Here is a 14172-nt window from a genome sequence, read left to right as displayed (position 1 = left end):
CGACCAGATGCAGTACCCATCTGCCGTTGCTCCTCACCAGGTGAGGTTACAACAAGCATTTCAAAATGTTGGCTAACTTTCTATTCCAAATTCTTCTCCATAATAAAGTTTCTTTTGGGGTAGTATATGTCCATTCATCCCACCTCCAATCAACGTGGGGTTCAGCTATGTAATTATTTGGTAAGTTACTTATATGAAAATGACATTTTTATAATAAAATAAAGTTTTATATATACTTGCCAAATAATTACATGATCAGAGCCCTCCCTCCTCCCCTCTTATGGACATGGCGCATAAATGAATTGAGCTGTTTAGCTGTGTTGTACCCGTTCTTCCCTGAAAGTGGGCAGGGCAGTATACCTACACCGGAAAGAAAAGAGCGCTACAGTGAATTTTGAATTTTGAGCTGCTGCGTAAAGTAGAAACTATAGTTATGTAATTATTTGGTAAGTATATATAAAACTTTATTTTATTATAAAAATGTCATTTTTCTATATAAGCACATTACTTTTACAGGAAAACTGCTCAACTCTCTCCCCACTTCCTAAATATTTTCATGTTAAGACGACATTATTAAAGGATTTAGATTGCTGGTTTTGGCCTTCTCGAACTGGTGCACTTACACAACCAACTAGCTGGAACTGGGAGGATTTTGTGAAATGTATGGTACTTTGTGTCAGTGGACAAAAGGCTGTGGAAAATTAATGGGCTTGTATAGAAAAAATATTTTTGTTTTTAAAAAAATTATATAATTGCCAATACAGTGCAGTATTGGACACTCCAAATCCCCAGAAAGTTTATATTATGCAATAATTTTTTTGCCGTGGGTTTGTCTGTGCACGTAATTTACCTTTCTCATATGAATCATACCTTATTACAGTCGGCATAACTTTAAAGATTATCATCCATTTTGAATATTTGTGGAAGATCTGAAAAAAATATTAGTTTCATAAAACTATCTAAAGTTTTAGAAGAAGTAAGGAAGAAGAGTCCTCCATAATTTTGAGCTGTTAGTTAAAGAAGTGGTGAACATATCTATACAGTATTGTTATCACAGTTTTAGGTAATGACTTGGGGAGATATTTTTCACATAGCATTATCACAATTTTAGATAACGACCTGAGGAGATATTTTTCACACAACTGTTTGAATAACATTTCCTTACTTTTCAGGGTACGGATGACCTTATAGAGCTTTTGAAGAGAGAATGGGATCCTCTATTGGGATGGTTTAATAAAAAATTTAATGTGAACCTTAAACCTTGCGATGGAATCTGTGGTGCAGATATTTCTGCAGAAATTAGAGAAGCAGTACGGCGTTATCTTTTGTCGTATGATATATGGGCAGTTCATGGTAAGTTTATTATCATTATTTTTTCTCCAAAAGCTATACATATTTTTGTGTGAAAAGTATAAAACATAGTCAAATCCCATCAAGGAAAAGCTGAGACAGTGTACAGTCTTCTCATTTTTCTCTGCTGTTACTTATAGTTTAATGATTGTTAGTCAAAAACAGTCATGTACTAGATGAGAGAAATCTGTGATTCATATATAAGTTAAGTATTCTACCACTTGAGGAAGTCATACTGTTCATACAGTTGGAAAATCTCTTTTTATAATCATGCCATATTGCTTTCAGTGCAGCTGAATTGTCAAGAAAATAATTGATGACCCCTTTCTAACTGATGTTAGCATCTATCATTGTTTTCTTGGCTAAGCTACCTTATTTTTTCATGTCATATTTCATTTGGGATAAGGTTGGATGAATTTTTCCATTTGCATTTATTAGCAGGCAAAAAAAAGGATCAGATTTTTTCAAAAGGTGACATTATTCTGCCAAAGATGCAGAATTTCTGAGACTTCTTCCTTAGATGGCAGACAGAGGGAAATGTGAAAGTTTGAGACAGAGGAAGAAAGGGGCAGCAACACTGCCATTGCCTCACCACAGGACACAGTAACTCCAGCAGATACTTTCTTAGTTATAAGACTTGACAAAGTATCTGGCTCTCCAAGAAGAAATGAGAAAAATGATGGAAAAAGGCGCTGTGGAGGTTGTGAAGGATCTTTCCCCAGGCCTCTACAGCCATGCCTTTCTGGTACTGAAGGCATCGGGTGATTAGAGACCAATCATAGACCTCTCTACTCTCAACCTTTTAATCAGAAAGAGTCGGTTCAAGATGGAGACCCCCCTCGTACAGCTCTAGCAGCCATCAGGAAGTTTGACTTAATGCTCCAATAGACTTGAAGGATGCATACTTCCAGATTCCAGTACATCAGTCATTTTGAAAGTTTCTTCGCTTCAGTCTGGGAGAGACAGTATACCAATTCAAGGTGCTTTGCTTCGGCCTTTCTACTGTCCCACAGGTGTTCACAAGAGTGTTCATCCTAGTTTCGACCTGGGCTCATTCACACAGGATACGCATCTTGAGGTACCTCGACAATGGCTGGTCCTGGTGAGTTCTCGGGTAACGTTAATCCAAGACAGGGACTGTCTACTCCAATTTTGTCACAGCCTAGGAATAGTGATAAATGTGGAGAAGTAAAATCTTGCGCCCAGCCAAAGGATTCTTTACCTGGGCATGCTTATAGACATGATAATGGCGAGGGTCTTCCCATCAGATCCATGCATTGACAAGTTCAGGACCATTGTTCAGTCCTTACTCTGGAGACAAAAGCAACCAGCACATCAGGGGCAGATCATTCTAGGTCACCCGTTGTCCCTGGAAAAGCTCGTTCCTCATGGACATCTCCACCTTTGATCCCTTCAGTGGAGGTTGAAAAAGTTTTGGTCCCCATCAAAGGATTCTCCCTTTTCTGAGTTCCTCTCTTGAAGGGAGTGAGACAGGACTTAGCATGGTGGCTGGACGGTAGAAACCTGACCATAGGAGTGTGCCTTCACTCTCCCCCTTCGGAGATTCTTCTGTTCTCAGGCACCTCGAAAAAGGGTTGGGGAGCACACCTGGAAGATATTCTGACCTCAGGTGTGTGGGATCACCAAGACAAATAGCTTCACCTCAACATCCTGAAACTCCTGAAGGGCTTTCCTAGCCCTTCAGGAGTTTCAAGAAAGGGTGATGGGGCACTCCGCAGTTCTCATGTCTGACAATATCACAGTGGTGGCTTGTGTCAACAAACAAGGGAGCCTAGTTTCCTGTCAACTTCACGATTTGACGGTACAATTGTACCATTGGATGGTGACTCACTCGATGGATCTCTCAGCCAGATACATTCCAGGCAAGAGGAACATAGTGGCAGACAAGCTGAGTCGTCAAGGTCAAGTGCTAAGGACAGAGTGGTCATTTCATCTGGAAGTAGCGGAAAGGTTGTTCCATCTGTGGGGAAGACCAGTGATAGATCTGTTTGTGACTAGATACAACAGGAAACTAGAGGTATGCTTGGTCATTCCAGATCCTTGGGCCGCAGCAGAAGACAATCTGGACACTTGCATCTTTCCCCCCTGTTGCCTGATCCGTCAAGTAATCAACAGAGTTATGACTTCTCACAACCTCAGGATGACCCTGATGGCTTCCTTGTGGCCACATGCAGAGTAGTACCCCAATCTTCTGGCCCTGCTGACCGAGGCAATGAGAGAGATTCCCCCCTGGTATAACCTCCTTTGCCAACCACACTTGGAGAGGTTCCACCAGTCGGTTGGTTCCCTGTCTCATCATGTCTGGAGACTATCCAGTATCTCCTGCGAGCAAGAGGCTTTTCTCACAGAGCAGCAACAGAAATGTCAGGCTATCTCAGGAAATCATCTACAGCCAAGGGAAATTTGCCGCCTACTGTGATTCATGTCATCAATAGGGTTTCTCTCCAGTCAGAACTTCTATTCAGCAAGTAGCAGACTTCCTCATATTCCTCCATAGGGAGAAGCTACTTTTTGTGTCAGCCATCAAGGGCTTCAGAGCTGCTATAGGATTAGGTCTGCTTTTGAAAGGTGTACAGTCTACCCCTGCCTATTTACGGTTCAGGATTCATGGCTTCACTTATTCATGGATTTTTCTGTGGAACTTATCACTGAATTATTTGTGAAAAATTCGGTAATTTGCAGATTTTTTCGTTGAGAAATATTCAGTATTTTCATGTTATTTTCGTGACTAAATACATTTTTATGATAAAAAATTATTTACTAATTTTCAAAGATTAATGTTAGTGTAAACACAGCAAACTATCAATAAATTGTATTCTTTTTTCAATGCATATTAAATATTAAGGTACTGTATACAGTACTTAACTTCCCAGTGTTTCCCCATGTACAGTACTGTACATAGAAAAAGTTCCTCGCTGGGTGAGCGGGTTCCGTTCTCAGCTACCACTCTGTTGGTCGCGAGTTCGAATCTCCGACCGGCCAGTGAAGAACAAGAGGAATTTGTTTCTGGTGATAGAAATTCATTTCTCACTATAATGTGGTTCGGATTCCACAATAAGCTGTAGGTCCCGTTGCTAGGTAACCAGTTGGTTCTTAGCCACGTAAAAGTAAATCTAATCCTTCGGGCCAGCCCTAGGAGAGCTGTTAATCAGCTCAGTGGTCTGGTTAAACTAAGATATACTTAACTTTTTGTACATAGAAAATTGGACTTCTTCAGTACTGTATGAGAGAAAATGGATGTATTTGAAAATAGGGGTAATGAATAGTTTTCACATTTAGCTGTAAGCCATATATTTTTAAGGGTAATGTTGTAAGATAACTTTGAAATATTAAAGTGTTTTAGGTGATAGTTTAAGGTATGTTCTGTGTAGGATGATAGTTTAAGGTATATTTGGTGTTTGAACTATTGAAATAAGCAGTTATAAATGTTTTTAGAGAGGGGTCTGGTTTTTGAACTATTCAAATAGCCAGTTATGAGCATTTTTTGACGGGATGTCAAGTATTCATGGATTTTAGCTATTTGCAGGTGTTTGTGGTCCCTATCCCCTGTGAATACCGGGGCGTTGATTGTAGACCTTTTCTCCTCATGGGAAATCTCTATTCTCTTCAAAAGTTTTGAACAGTTCTGTTCCCTGAGAGATTTGAAGCCTCCTAACTGGATTTTATCCCTGGTCCTTAGCGGCCTCACTCGTACTCCATTCAAACCCTTACGGCATTCATCAGATAGAAATTTAATACTCAAGACGGTCTTCTTACTGGTCTTGGCTTCATCAAAAAGAGTAGGTGAACTTTATGACCTCTTTTGTAATGTTAAACACTCAAGGGGTTGGGGGTCCATAGCCTTCGAATTTGTCCCAGAATTCGTAGCTAAGACTCAAAATCCCTTGGTTCACAATGACAGGTTCAAGTCATTCTTGATCCCGTCCCTTGGAGATTTTGTTGATAACGATTCAGACGAATTACTTTTATGTTTTGTCAGGGTGCTGCATAGCTATCAAAAAAGAACTTGGCATCTCAAGCCTGAGTGTCCAAGACATTGATAGCAAAGGCCAGAACAAGAAAGAAGTGTCCAAGAACACCATCTCATTTTGGCTACATGAGGTAATTAGACAAGCATACAGTACCTCTTCAGATACAGATGCCAATGCAGTGCATGCAAAAGCTCATGATATGAGGGGTTTTGGCCCTTCCACTGCTTTCAAAAATAACTTGTTGGTTCATAGGATATTGAAGGGTGGTACATGGGTTCGTCAAATGACCTTCACCTTCTATCTTCAGGACAATGCCCATAGGGCCTTGGACACTTTTTCCTTGGGTCTAGTGGTGGCTACGCAACAAGTTGTGTAGCTCATCCAGTGCCTCTAGTGGGACAGTTTGCATCTTACCTAAGATGTTGGTTATGAAAGTGAGAGTGAATGAAATGACTGGCCTTCTTCCTTTCACTTGCTTCTTCTCCCCTTCGTGTGGGCTGTGGAGAGATTTGAACCATCATTTGCTAGAACTGGTTAGATGCAGGTGAATGAACAACCATTCTATTTGTCATATTTGATTGTTCCTACACAATACAAATTCTTAAATAGAAGCAAGTCCTTTTCCTCTCTCTTATAAGGGGAGAGAGGGATTGACAACAGAACAAGGTTGGTAGCTAATGTGAGTTTTGTTGTCTCCAACTATTATAGGTTCTTTCCTTCTTCTAAGACACAATGCAGACAGGAGTTCCCATTGTCTCTTAGCCCAGATGTATGGCTGTTAAGTAATCTTTCACTTAACAGTTCAGAGGCATACGACTCCTTCTTATGCTCTAACAATTGACCAGAAAGTGAGCCCAGGTGAGCTGAACCTCCAGTTGGTTCTAAAGCTTACTTTATCCTCCCACCAAAAGTAAGCCTCCCCTTAAGTAAAGACCATGGTTTGTTTTGTGTATGAATAAATGACAAATTTTTAATCAACTTGTATTTTACATAACTAACAAACCTGAGGTCTCATGTAAATGGCCCACCTCAAGCCACCCCTCATACAGTTACCTGGCCTGGAAGAAAATTGAAGTGTCACAGCATCATTTAGGGGGGAATCCAGATCAGGCTTTGCCTACCCCTTTCCCCATTGGCTATCTCCCGTTGCCACCAAAACCTTGTGCTATTTTAACCGGACTCCAGATAAGCGCTTGAGAAAATCCCCTTACATAAAGACCTCAGGTTTGGTAGTTATGAAAAATATAAGTTAATTAAAAATGTTTTATTTTTCCTTTCATTAATGAGGTATTTTCCATCAAGTGAAAGTTTAAAGGGTGAGAAATTTTTGCACATACTCATTCTATATCCAGGATAGATCTAAATTCCTTCTGGGAATCATGGATAGCATCTCTGATATGCTGACGCTCAGTAACAAGGTCACCCTTGATACTGTTCATGATTTCCTCCTGAGTAGAATCCATGTTTGGTCCGATAATCCAAAAGCACTAGATTCTATGGACTCCCACTTCAGTTCCTCCAATGGCGACAAAGTCTTTCCTTGGGAAAGACCCTGATAGGGTCCATCCAACCCCATCTGAAGTGTCTGTACCTTCTAGTGGGTAGTGGTTTATCCTGGAATAATATAGTGCTGGGCAGTGATGATATGACTGCCATGGCTCAGTCAGTTCGTGCAGGCTTTCCTGATAGGGAAATTCCACACGGGGAGAATTATACCCTTGTTCTTCTAGATGAGTACCTGACATGAACAAAGTCTGTAAACCAAGTTACTTTAGACTCTTTGTTAATGCCCTACTGAAAGTTTTTAGTAAATCCAGTTGTAAGTACAGTCGACCCCCACTATTCACGGGGGTTAGGGACCACAGCCACCCGCGAAAAGCGAAAATCCACGTTAAGTTTACCCCCCTCTAAAAGTGCTTATAACTGCCTGTTTTAATCATTCAAACACCAAATATACCTTAAACTAAAATGCTTATAACTGCCTATTTTAATAGTTTAAACACCAAATGTACCATAAACTATTGTCCTACACCAAATACAATATACCTTAAACTATCACCCTAAAACACTTTAGTTTACCTTTGTATACCCATTTTACTTTTATATACGAAATTAAAAATGATAATTCCATTAATATGTTCATCATTTCTTTTAGCAACTAAAAAATTATTTTCCAAATTCTTTCCATAGTAGGATCAATCAGCTGATTCTGAGAATGTAAGCATTATAAATGCTGGACGATAATTTTTTTATACATATTATGATGATAATAGATCAGTATATTAATACAGTAATACAGTAAATGGATTCTGTGAGTGAAGTAACATTTTATTGATATTTTGCTGTGTTTACATTAATAATATCTTATTCAAGCTGTCCTGTTTTCTTTTTACAGAAGATAGGAGAAACATTAGGAATTCGCAAGTAGAGTTAAGTACTGTACCTAAATATTAAATATTCATTAAAAAGGTACATTTTATTGATATTTTGCTGTTTACATTAATATTAATATTTGAAAATTAGTAAATAATTTTTTTATCATAAAAAATGTATTCAGTAATGAAAATACAGTAATTAGCAAATGTTGCTGTACAAAAAAAATCCACAGATTTGTGAATTTTCTGCGATTTATTTGGATTTACATTCCGCAGAAAAATCCATGACTAACTAAAGCCACAAAAGCTGAACCGTGATATAGCAGCGGTCCACTGTACTCCTTAGGGGATTTTGGATCTTGAGAAAAGATGTTACGTAAAAAAAAAAAAGTTAATTTTGCTTCAGGACTGCCTTTAACAGGGTTAGCTATTATTATTTATAAATAGTTTGACCAGACCACTGAATTTGCATGTGGGAGTTGTATTATCTTTTATTTGTTGAGAATTTTTCAAAATCTCTCAGGTACTGATTGTTGGAAATATAATTCAACTACTATTATGTATAATAAACTGAGGAGTCACTTAATCGCTGTTGTGGGTAAGCAAGTGGATTAGCGAGTTCCATTATCATTCACCATATGTAGTTGACCAGATTCCCACTTAACATACACCATTTTGTTCTTGGTAAGTAATAGAGATTCCTATTCTCTCACAGTTTGTCACATTGTACTATTTAAGGGGCATCATGTAGGTCTGGAGACATCAGAGATAGCATAGAATTGCAACAATAACAGGTACTTATTATCTTCTTTATTAGTCTTTTGTTAGACAACAAGGCTTAAGAACTATGATATCACCCCATGCTTAAGTAATGATTCAGCATAGACAAAATATAATGATTGTATGTTGTATAATGAAAGATGGGAAATGTATGGGAACTCTTTTCAACCTTAAGCTGTTTTGCATAATGGGGTTGCACCAGAGAAGAAAAGACCGAAGTCACTGCCACATTCATACTTTAATTGCTGAATTGCAGATCAAGCCCATATTACAAAAATTCCACATTATCATATAATGCACACACACAGAAGGTTCAATAGCATTGCATCAAAACCCTGTACCCACACTACACATTTACTTCCTTTTTTGTGCATTTTCTTGTACTTCTGGGTTATTAATCCTTTCATTCCCATTACCTCTTTTACGCTATCTTTCCAGTCCTCTTTAGGTCTTCTCATCATCCTTCCTAAGCAGCAAGCTATCTGGATAACTTAACAAATATAAGTTGAAGGCCATTGGACCATCCAGTAAGAAAACATGGGGCAAGGAGTTTAAGGCTATAAAGGGATGATTGGCCAGCTTTGTCAGGTGTTACATTCTTAAGAAATTGAAAATCACTAGAGAATCAGTGGTAGTTGATATGGAGGTAGAATTCCTTGCTTGTGTTTTGGCCACTGTCAGAAGGGATGGGTGTATGGCCTTGTTGATTTTGGGTCATTCATCTGTGGTGAAGAAATTCTTCAGAAAAAGGGCTTTCCATTTGAGGATCTCCTCGTAATAGACAATGCTCTTGGTTACCCCCAGTCCTTTGAAAAGGCTTACAAGAATTTGGGAATTCATAAGCAAACCCTGACTGTAACATCTTGGATGTATGAAAGAGCATTATAATTGCAGATACAATTGTTCTCATTGGAGAGGCTATAGATCCCCTAAGGCCCAAGACTGATTGCATGCTTGAAGCCATTATGAAGTGAGATAGATTAATGACTTTATGGGCTACTCCACTATTGACAAAGACCAATTTGATCTTGAATGTTGCTAGGGGAGTTAGTGGGGGAATCTTAACTGACATGATCCCTAACAATGTCAAAGAGCATACAGAACACAAAGAAATGCTTCTCCATTAGGAGCACAAGGATCTACCTAAGTGTACAGATAAATGAGTTGAGTTAGTGATTGGTTTAGATTAAGCTGGCTCATGTGAGCATGGAACCTTGCCTAAGGGTGTAAGGGGCTTGGTGTGGATCACTGGACTCATCTATACCAACTAAGACAAAGATAAGGTAGACAGTGAGAGCAGTAGGTGCAAGTGTTGCAGGCTGTGTCCCTCAAAAATAATCTTTTACTGAAGTGATGTATCGGTATCTACTAAGGGATAACAACGTGCTTACAACTATTGCAACATATGTTCAGTGAAGCAGAGAAAAAGAAGGAACACCTTCCAGTCACATTTTTTTTTATAAAAGCATTTGGCCTGTGAGGCCATGACCTTCAGTGTTTGAAGATCCTCAGCCATCAACCTCTGAGCTCCTTTTATTGAGGCCCCATCAAAGTATGTATGTAATGTTTGCAAGCAGATGTAGGTTCTCCCAGCATGGACAACCCTCCTGACATCCAGTCAAATGGTTCAAGTTAATTTGATAAATTCTTTATCTTTAATGCCACACATCCCATTACTTCACCGCATCAGTATTATAGGTACCATATAGCAAACTTCTTCTTCATTGTCAAATATCATCAGCATCATCATCATAATGTGAAGGCTATCAAGATATTATAATTGTATTTTGTTCTTTATTCAGTTTTCTCTTTCATATCATAAATATATGTAAATGAAAGTAATTTCTAATTCTTGAATAACAGAAAATGTTATGTTGTTGCTTATCAGTTTTAGCTCCAATGGTTGCATTAGTACTATACTGGACAAGTAGAGGCTTTTTCCATTATTCCTTAAACAGAACAGTACATTATAATACTGTAGCAACAACTGTGTTTACATAGCATTTACATTGTTTAATATACAGTTTTACAATATAGATAATCAATACATTGTTTAATATAGTTTTACAATATAGATAATCAAGAAAGGTTTACAGTGTATACTGTATGCAGGAGGATGTGCACAGGTTATGTATACTGAAGCTCATACCCTATAGTACAGTGAATTACTGTACATAGTTTGACTTAAGGGATTTGAATCTGCACAATTATTAAATTATTCTTTAATTGGAACCAATGTTGAGTGTAAGTTGAGAGCCAACTGTAGTTAGAAGTGTTTGTATTGTGTAACTTGCCTTTTGAAGGTTCATGTACTGAATTAAATTTCTTTTTTGCATTGACAGGTTTCTTGTATGGGGTAGAGGCCTTAAAATCAGTGGTGTTAACAATAGCTGCAGCAGAAAGAAAAATTTCAGCAGAAAAAGCAGTTTCCCTCTCTAGGATAGAAACAGAGTACCAGGTAAACTTTTTTTAACATACATAATCAAATGCATGGCATTAATGGGAATTATGATGTGACTCCAGATTTCAGTCGACAGCAAATAGCAAGTCAGAGGCCAAAATGTCTTGTGGAAATTTTGTAGAGATCTCTTCATTTTTAACTTGCTTTACTCTAGTAAAGAGGAGCCATTGATATTTTCTTGATGTCAAAGTGGGTGTCATCATCAAATAATAGTCATCATTTATATATTTTTTTCTAGTTTAATAGTTGTAATATTATAGTGTATACATTTTACTGCCTATCTACAGTATTTTCTCTAGTTGCTAATTCAGGGACAGGGTTCTGAGTGGATAATGGAACAATGGCAGTATACAAATGACAATTCAGTGCTTCTTTTCTATTCAGGTTGGAAAATTTTTAAGAGGTGTTTATGATTTGCATCATTTGTTCTCCTGTGCTGAAGTAATGATCCTATGTCCTGGGGCTGATATTTGTGTCCAAACTAAATGATACAGGAGTGTTAAGTTGTCTCTTTTTGTGTTCTAGTTTGATAGTTGTAATTATCATTGCCTACACCTTCCAGTAGCTAACTGCATCATTTGGTTGTGGGATGCAAAACCAGTTGCAAGAATTTTAGTGCAGTGGATAATGAAATGATAGGTCACTACATGCATTTTTGGAGGGGGCAAGAGGCTTTTAATCTTTGGAAAAGGAATATATCCTGCCTGACATGGATTAATTAGTACTCTCTTTTAGCTCTTGCAATGGGAAAGCATATTAGTGAGCTTCAATCCCTTTCTTGTAAGTGGGCTGTTTCAGTGGAAACCTCTCTCTTTTCGTTCATTGCTTAAAGAAAAGATGTAGCAGTGAAAGCCCTTCCCAAATTTGTGACATCGCCTAATTTAAGTGCATTGGTAGGCAATGAAGAAGTGGCTTTGTTATTTGTTATATCCAGTTAGAACTCTAAGGGTATACCTGGACAGACTTAAACCCTTAAGTGGTGGAGTTAAGAATTTATACTGTGGTATTTGGAGGCCAAGCACTCCTATGTCCAGGAATGCATGATAAAGTCAGTGCGCACACAAAATGATTCTTGAGCATTAACCATTTTTGAAACAAAAGCCTCATGGTGTCCGTGCAGTAAAAATCTTTAAAATCTGTCACTGGATAAGGTTGTCAACGCAGCTTAGTGGAGATGTAACTGTTTTTGCCTCTCATTATTTGCAAAACGTTGAAATTTAGATGAGATGTGTAAAGTCATTAGTCCTATCATTGTAACCTTGCTTTCTTGCCGATCGTTAGTTGTTAGGAAATCTCGGTAGTGAATTTTGGGAGCATGAAAGTACACATTGGTGTATACAATTGACCCCCTAGATTCGCAGACTCGCAATTCGTGGACTCGGCGAGTCACAGAATTTTCTGTGGAACCTATCTATAAATTATTCGTGGGAAAACTCACCCGTTCATGGATTTTTATGTAGAGCAGTATTCTGTATTCATATTATTTTCGTGACTAATTACTGTACTGTATGTACATATACATTTTATAAAATAATAATTTACAGTACTAATTTTCAGATATTATTATTAAGTTTAATAAGATTAATTAATAACATTAAATGATAAAAATAATAATTCTCTCTCTCTCTCTCTGTCTCTCTTACTGAGATGAGAGAATTTTGATGTATATGTAAAATGTATTTTGTTCATGAGACTTACCTGCCAGATATATATATAGCTGTATTCTCCGAAGTCCGACAGAATTTCAAAACTCGCGGCACACGCAGTGGCCGGGCAGGTGGTTAGTACCCATTCCCGCCGCTGGGAGGCGGGTATCAGGAACCATTCCCATTTTCTATTCAGATTTTCTCTGTCGCTGGACTGTCAACACCTGTTGTCAGTTCCTCCGCCATTTGGATTTCGAAATTTGTTGTCACTTAAGTATTTTGGTTGTTTTTTGGTATTCGACTGGATCTGTGACTTGGCATACGCTCTTTGTGGACCGTTTTGATTTTGCTTTTGACTTTTCTTATAATTAAGATGTCTTACCTCTAGCTATTGAGTCTGTAGCTTGGGTGAATGTAAGGTGAGGCTATCAAGACTTTGATAGTTCCTCACACTTTATGTATGATATGTAAGGGTGTTCAATGCTCTATGATAATCGGTAATGAATGTGTGGGATTGTCTGAGGGTGAGTGGAAGAATATGAAGCCTATATGCTTAAATTGGAGCGTGATAGGCTGAGGAAATCTTCCTCCTAGAGTGCATCCTTAGATGGACAGTCAGGGTTTTCCTACTAGTAACCCTGTAGTAAATTTTAGTACTAACCCTGTAGTTTGTTGCTGCAGAAGGTAATTCCCTGGCTCGTGTGTGGAGTCAATGCGTGCTCTTGAAACTAAAGTGAATGCAATTCAAACGCATAGTGTTAGTGCTAGTGCCCTAGTGTTGTGGAGGGGGTGTCAGATCGGCCCTATAATGCCTCTAGGCCTGGACCTCTGTCGAACTCCCAGGACCAGGGAGGGGGCATGTCGAAAGCCGCATGAGGGTTACGGGGCTTCCCACCGATCTGGCGTCCCTTCGGCAGGTCCTGATGACGCTACCCAGGCTGCCAGGGATCGTGCTCAGGCACGCATCCTGAAGGATTGCTTCTCGTCCTCCGACACGCCCTCCCCGCCTTGGGGTTGGAGCTCGGTTGGACTCTCGCCCTCTTAAGAGAAGCTTAGAGGAGAGGACGCTTCATGTCCTCTTCCTCTAGACGTTTGTACTCTTCCCCGAAAGTTGCGTGGATATTCCTCTGCAGAAGAGAATAAAGTGTTTTTCGAATGATGACGCTACTCGACCCCCCTGTCGCGCTAAGGCAAGGGCTAGAGCTTCTTCCCCTGTGGAAGGAAGTTACGTCTCTCGCCCCTTTCCTTCTCTCAGGTTCAGCCCTTCTCCCGAGAGAGTTGCTTCTCCAACGCGTAAGATTTTGTTGGGTTTGCAACAACAGCTGGATGCTCATGAACCTTTCAAGATTCGAATCTGCCTGTTAAGAGGTACAGACTTTCACCTTCGTCTCCTGGTTCGCCTTCCTCGTCTGCTAGATGTTTTGGGGCTTCTCGTCTGTCGTCTAGAGAGACTGTTTAGTGGCTTCCTATTCGCCTTCCCGATTTGAGGTGTTGGACTTTCTCTTGTCTCGCATCTTGCTCTTCGCGGCGCTTCACGCTTCACGCGCCTCACCTTGACGCTTTCGGCG

The 14172-nt window shown here is 39.2% G+C and overlaps 1 protein-coding gene across 1 annotated transcript in view; it reads left to right on the top strand.

The window, feature by feature from the left end:
• The window catches only part of l(2)k14505 (ATP synthase mitochondrial F1 complex assembly factor 2 homolog l(2)k14505), a 66558-nt gene that overhangs the window by 30368 nt on the left and 22018 nt on the right, over positions 1-14172 (top strand). The window contains exons 7-8 of the mRNA XM_067091075.1: positions 1173-1353; positions 10840-10955. Of these exons, the coding sequence (XP_066947176.1) occupies positions 1173-1353; positions 10840-10955 (297 nt within the window). The remainder of the gene's footprint in view (positions 1-1172; positions 1354-10839; positions 10956-14172) is intronic.

The sequence above is a fragment of the Macrobrachium rosenbergii genome, chromosome 48 (assembly GCF_040412425.1).
Source record: "Macrobrachium rosenbergii isolate ZJJX-2024 chromosome 48, ASM4041242v1, whole genome shotgun sequence".
Classification (NCBI taxonomy): domain Eukaryota; kingdom Metazoa; phylum Arthropoda; class Malacostraca; order Decapoda; family Palaemonidae; genus Macrobrachium; species Macrobrachium rosenbergii.
Note: the sequence above shows the minus strand (reverse complement) of the source record. Positions and strands in the feature narration are given on the sequence as shown.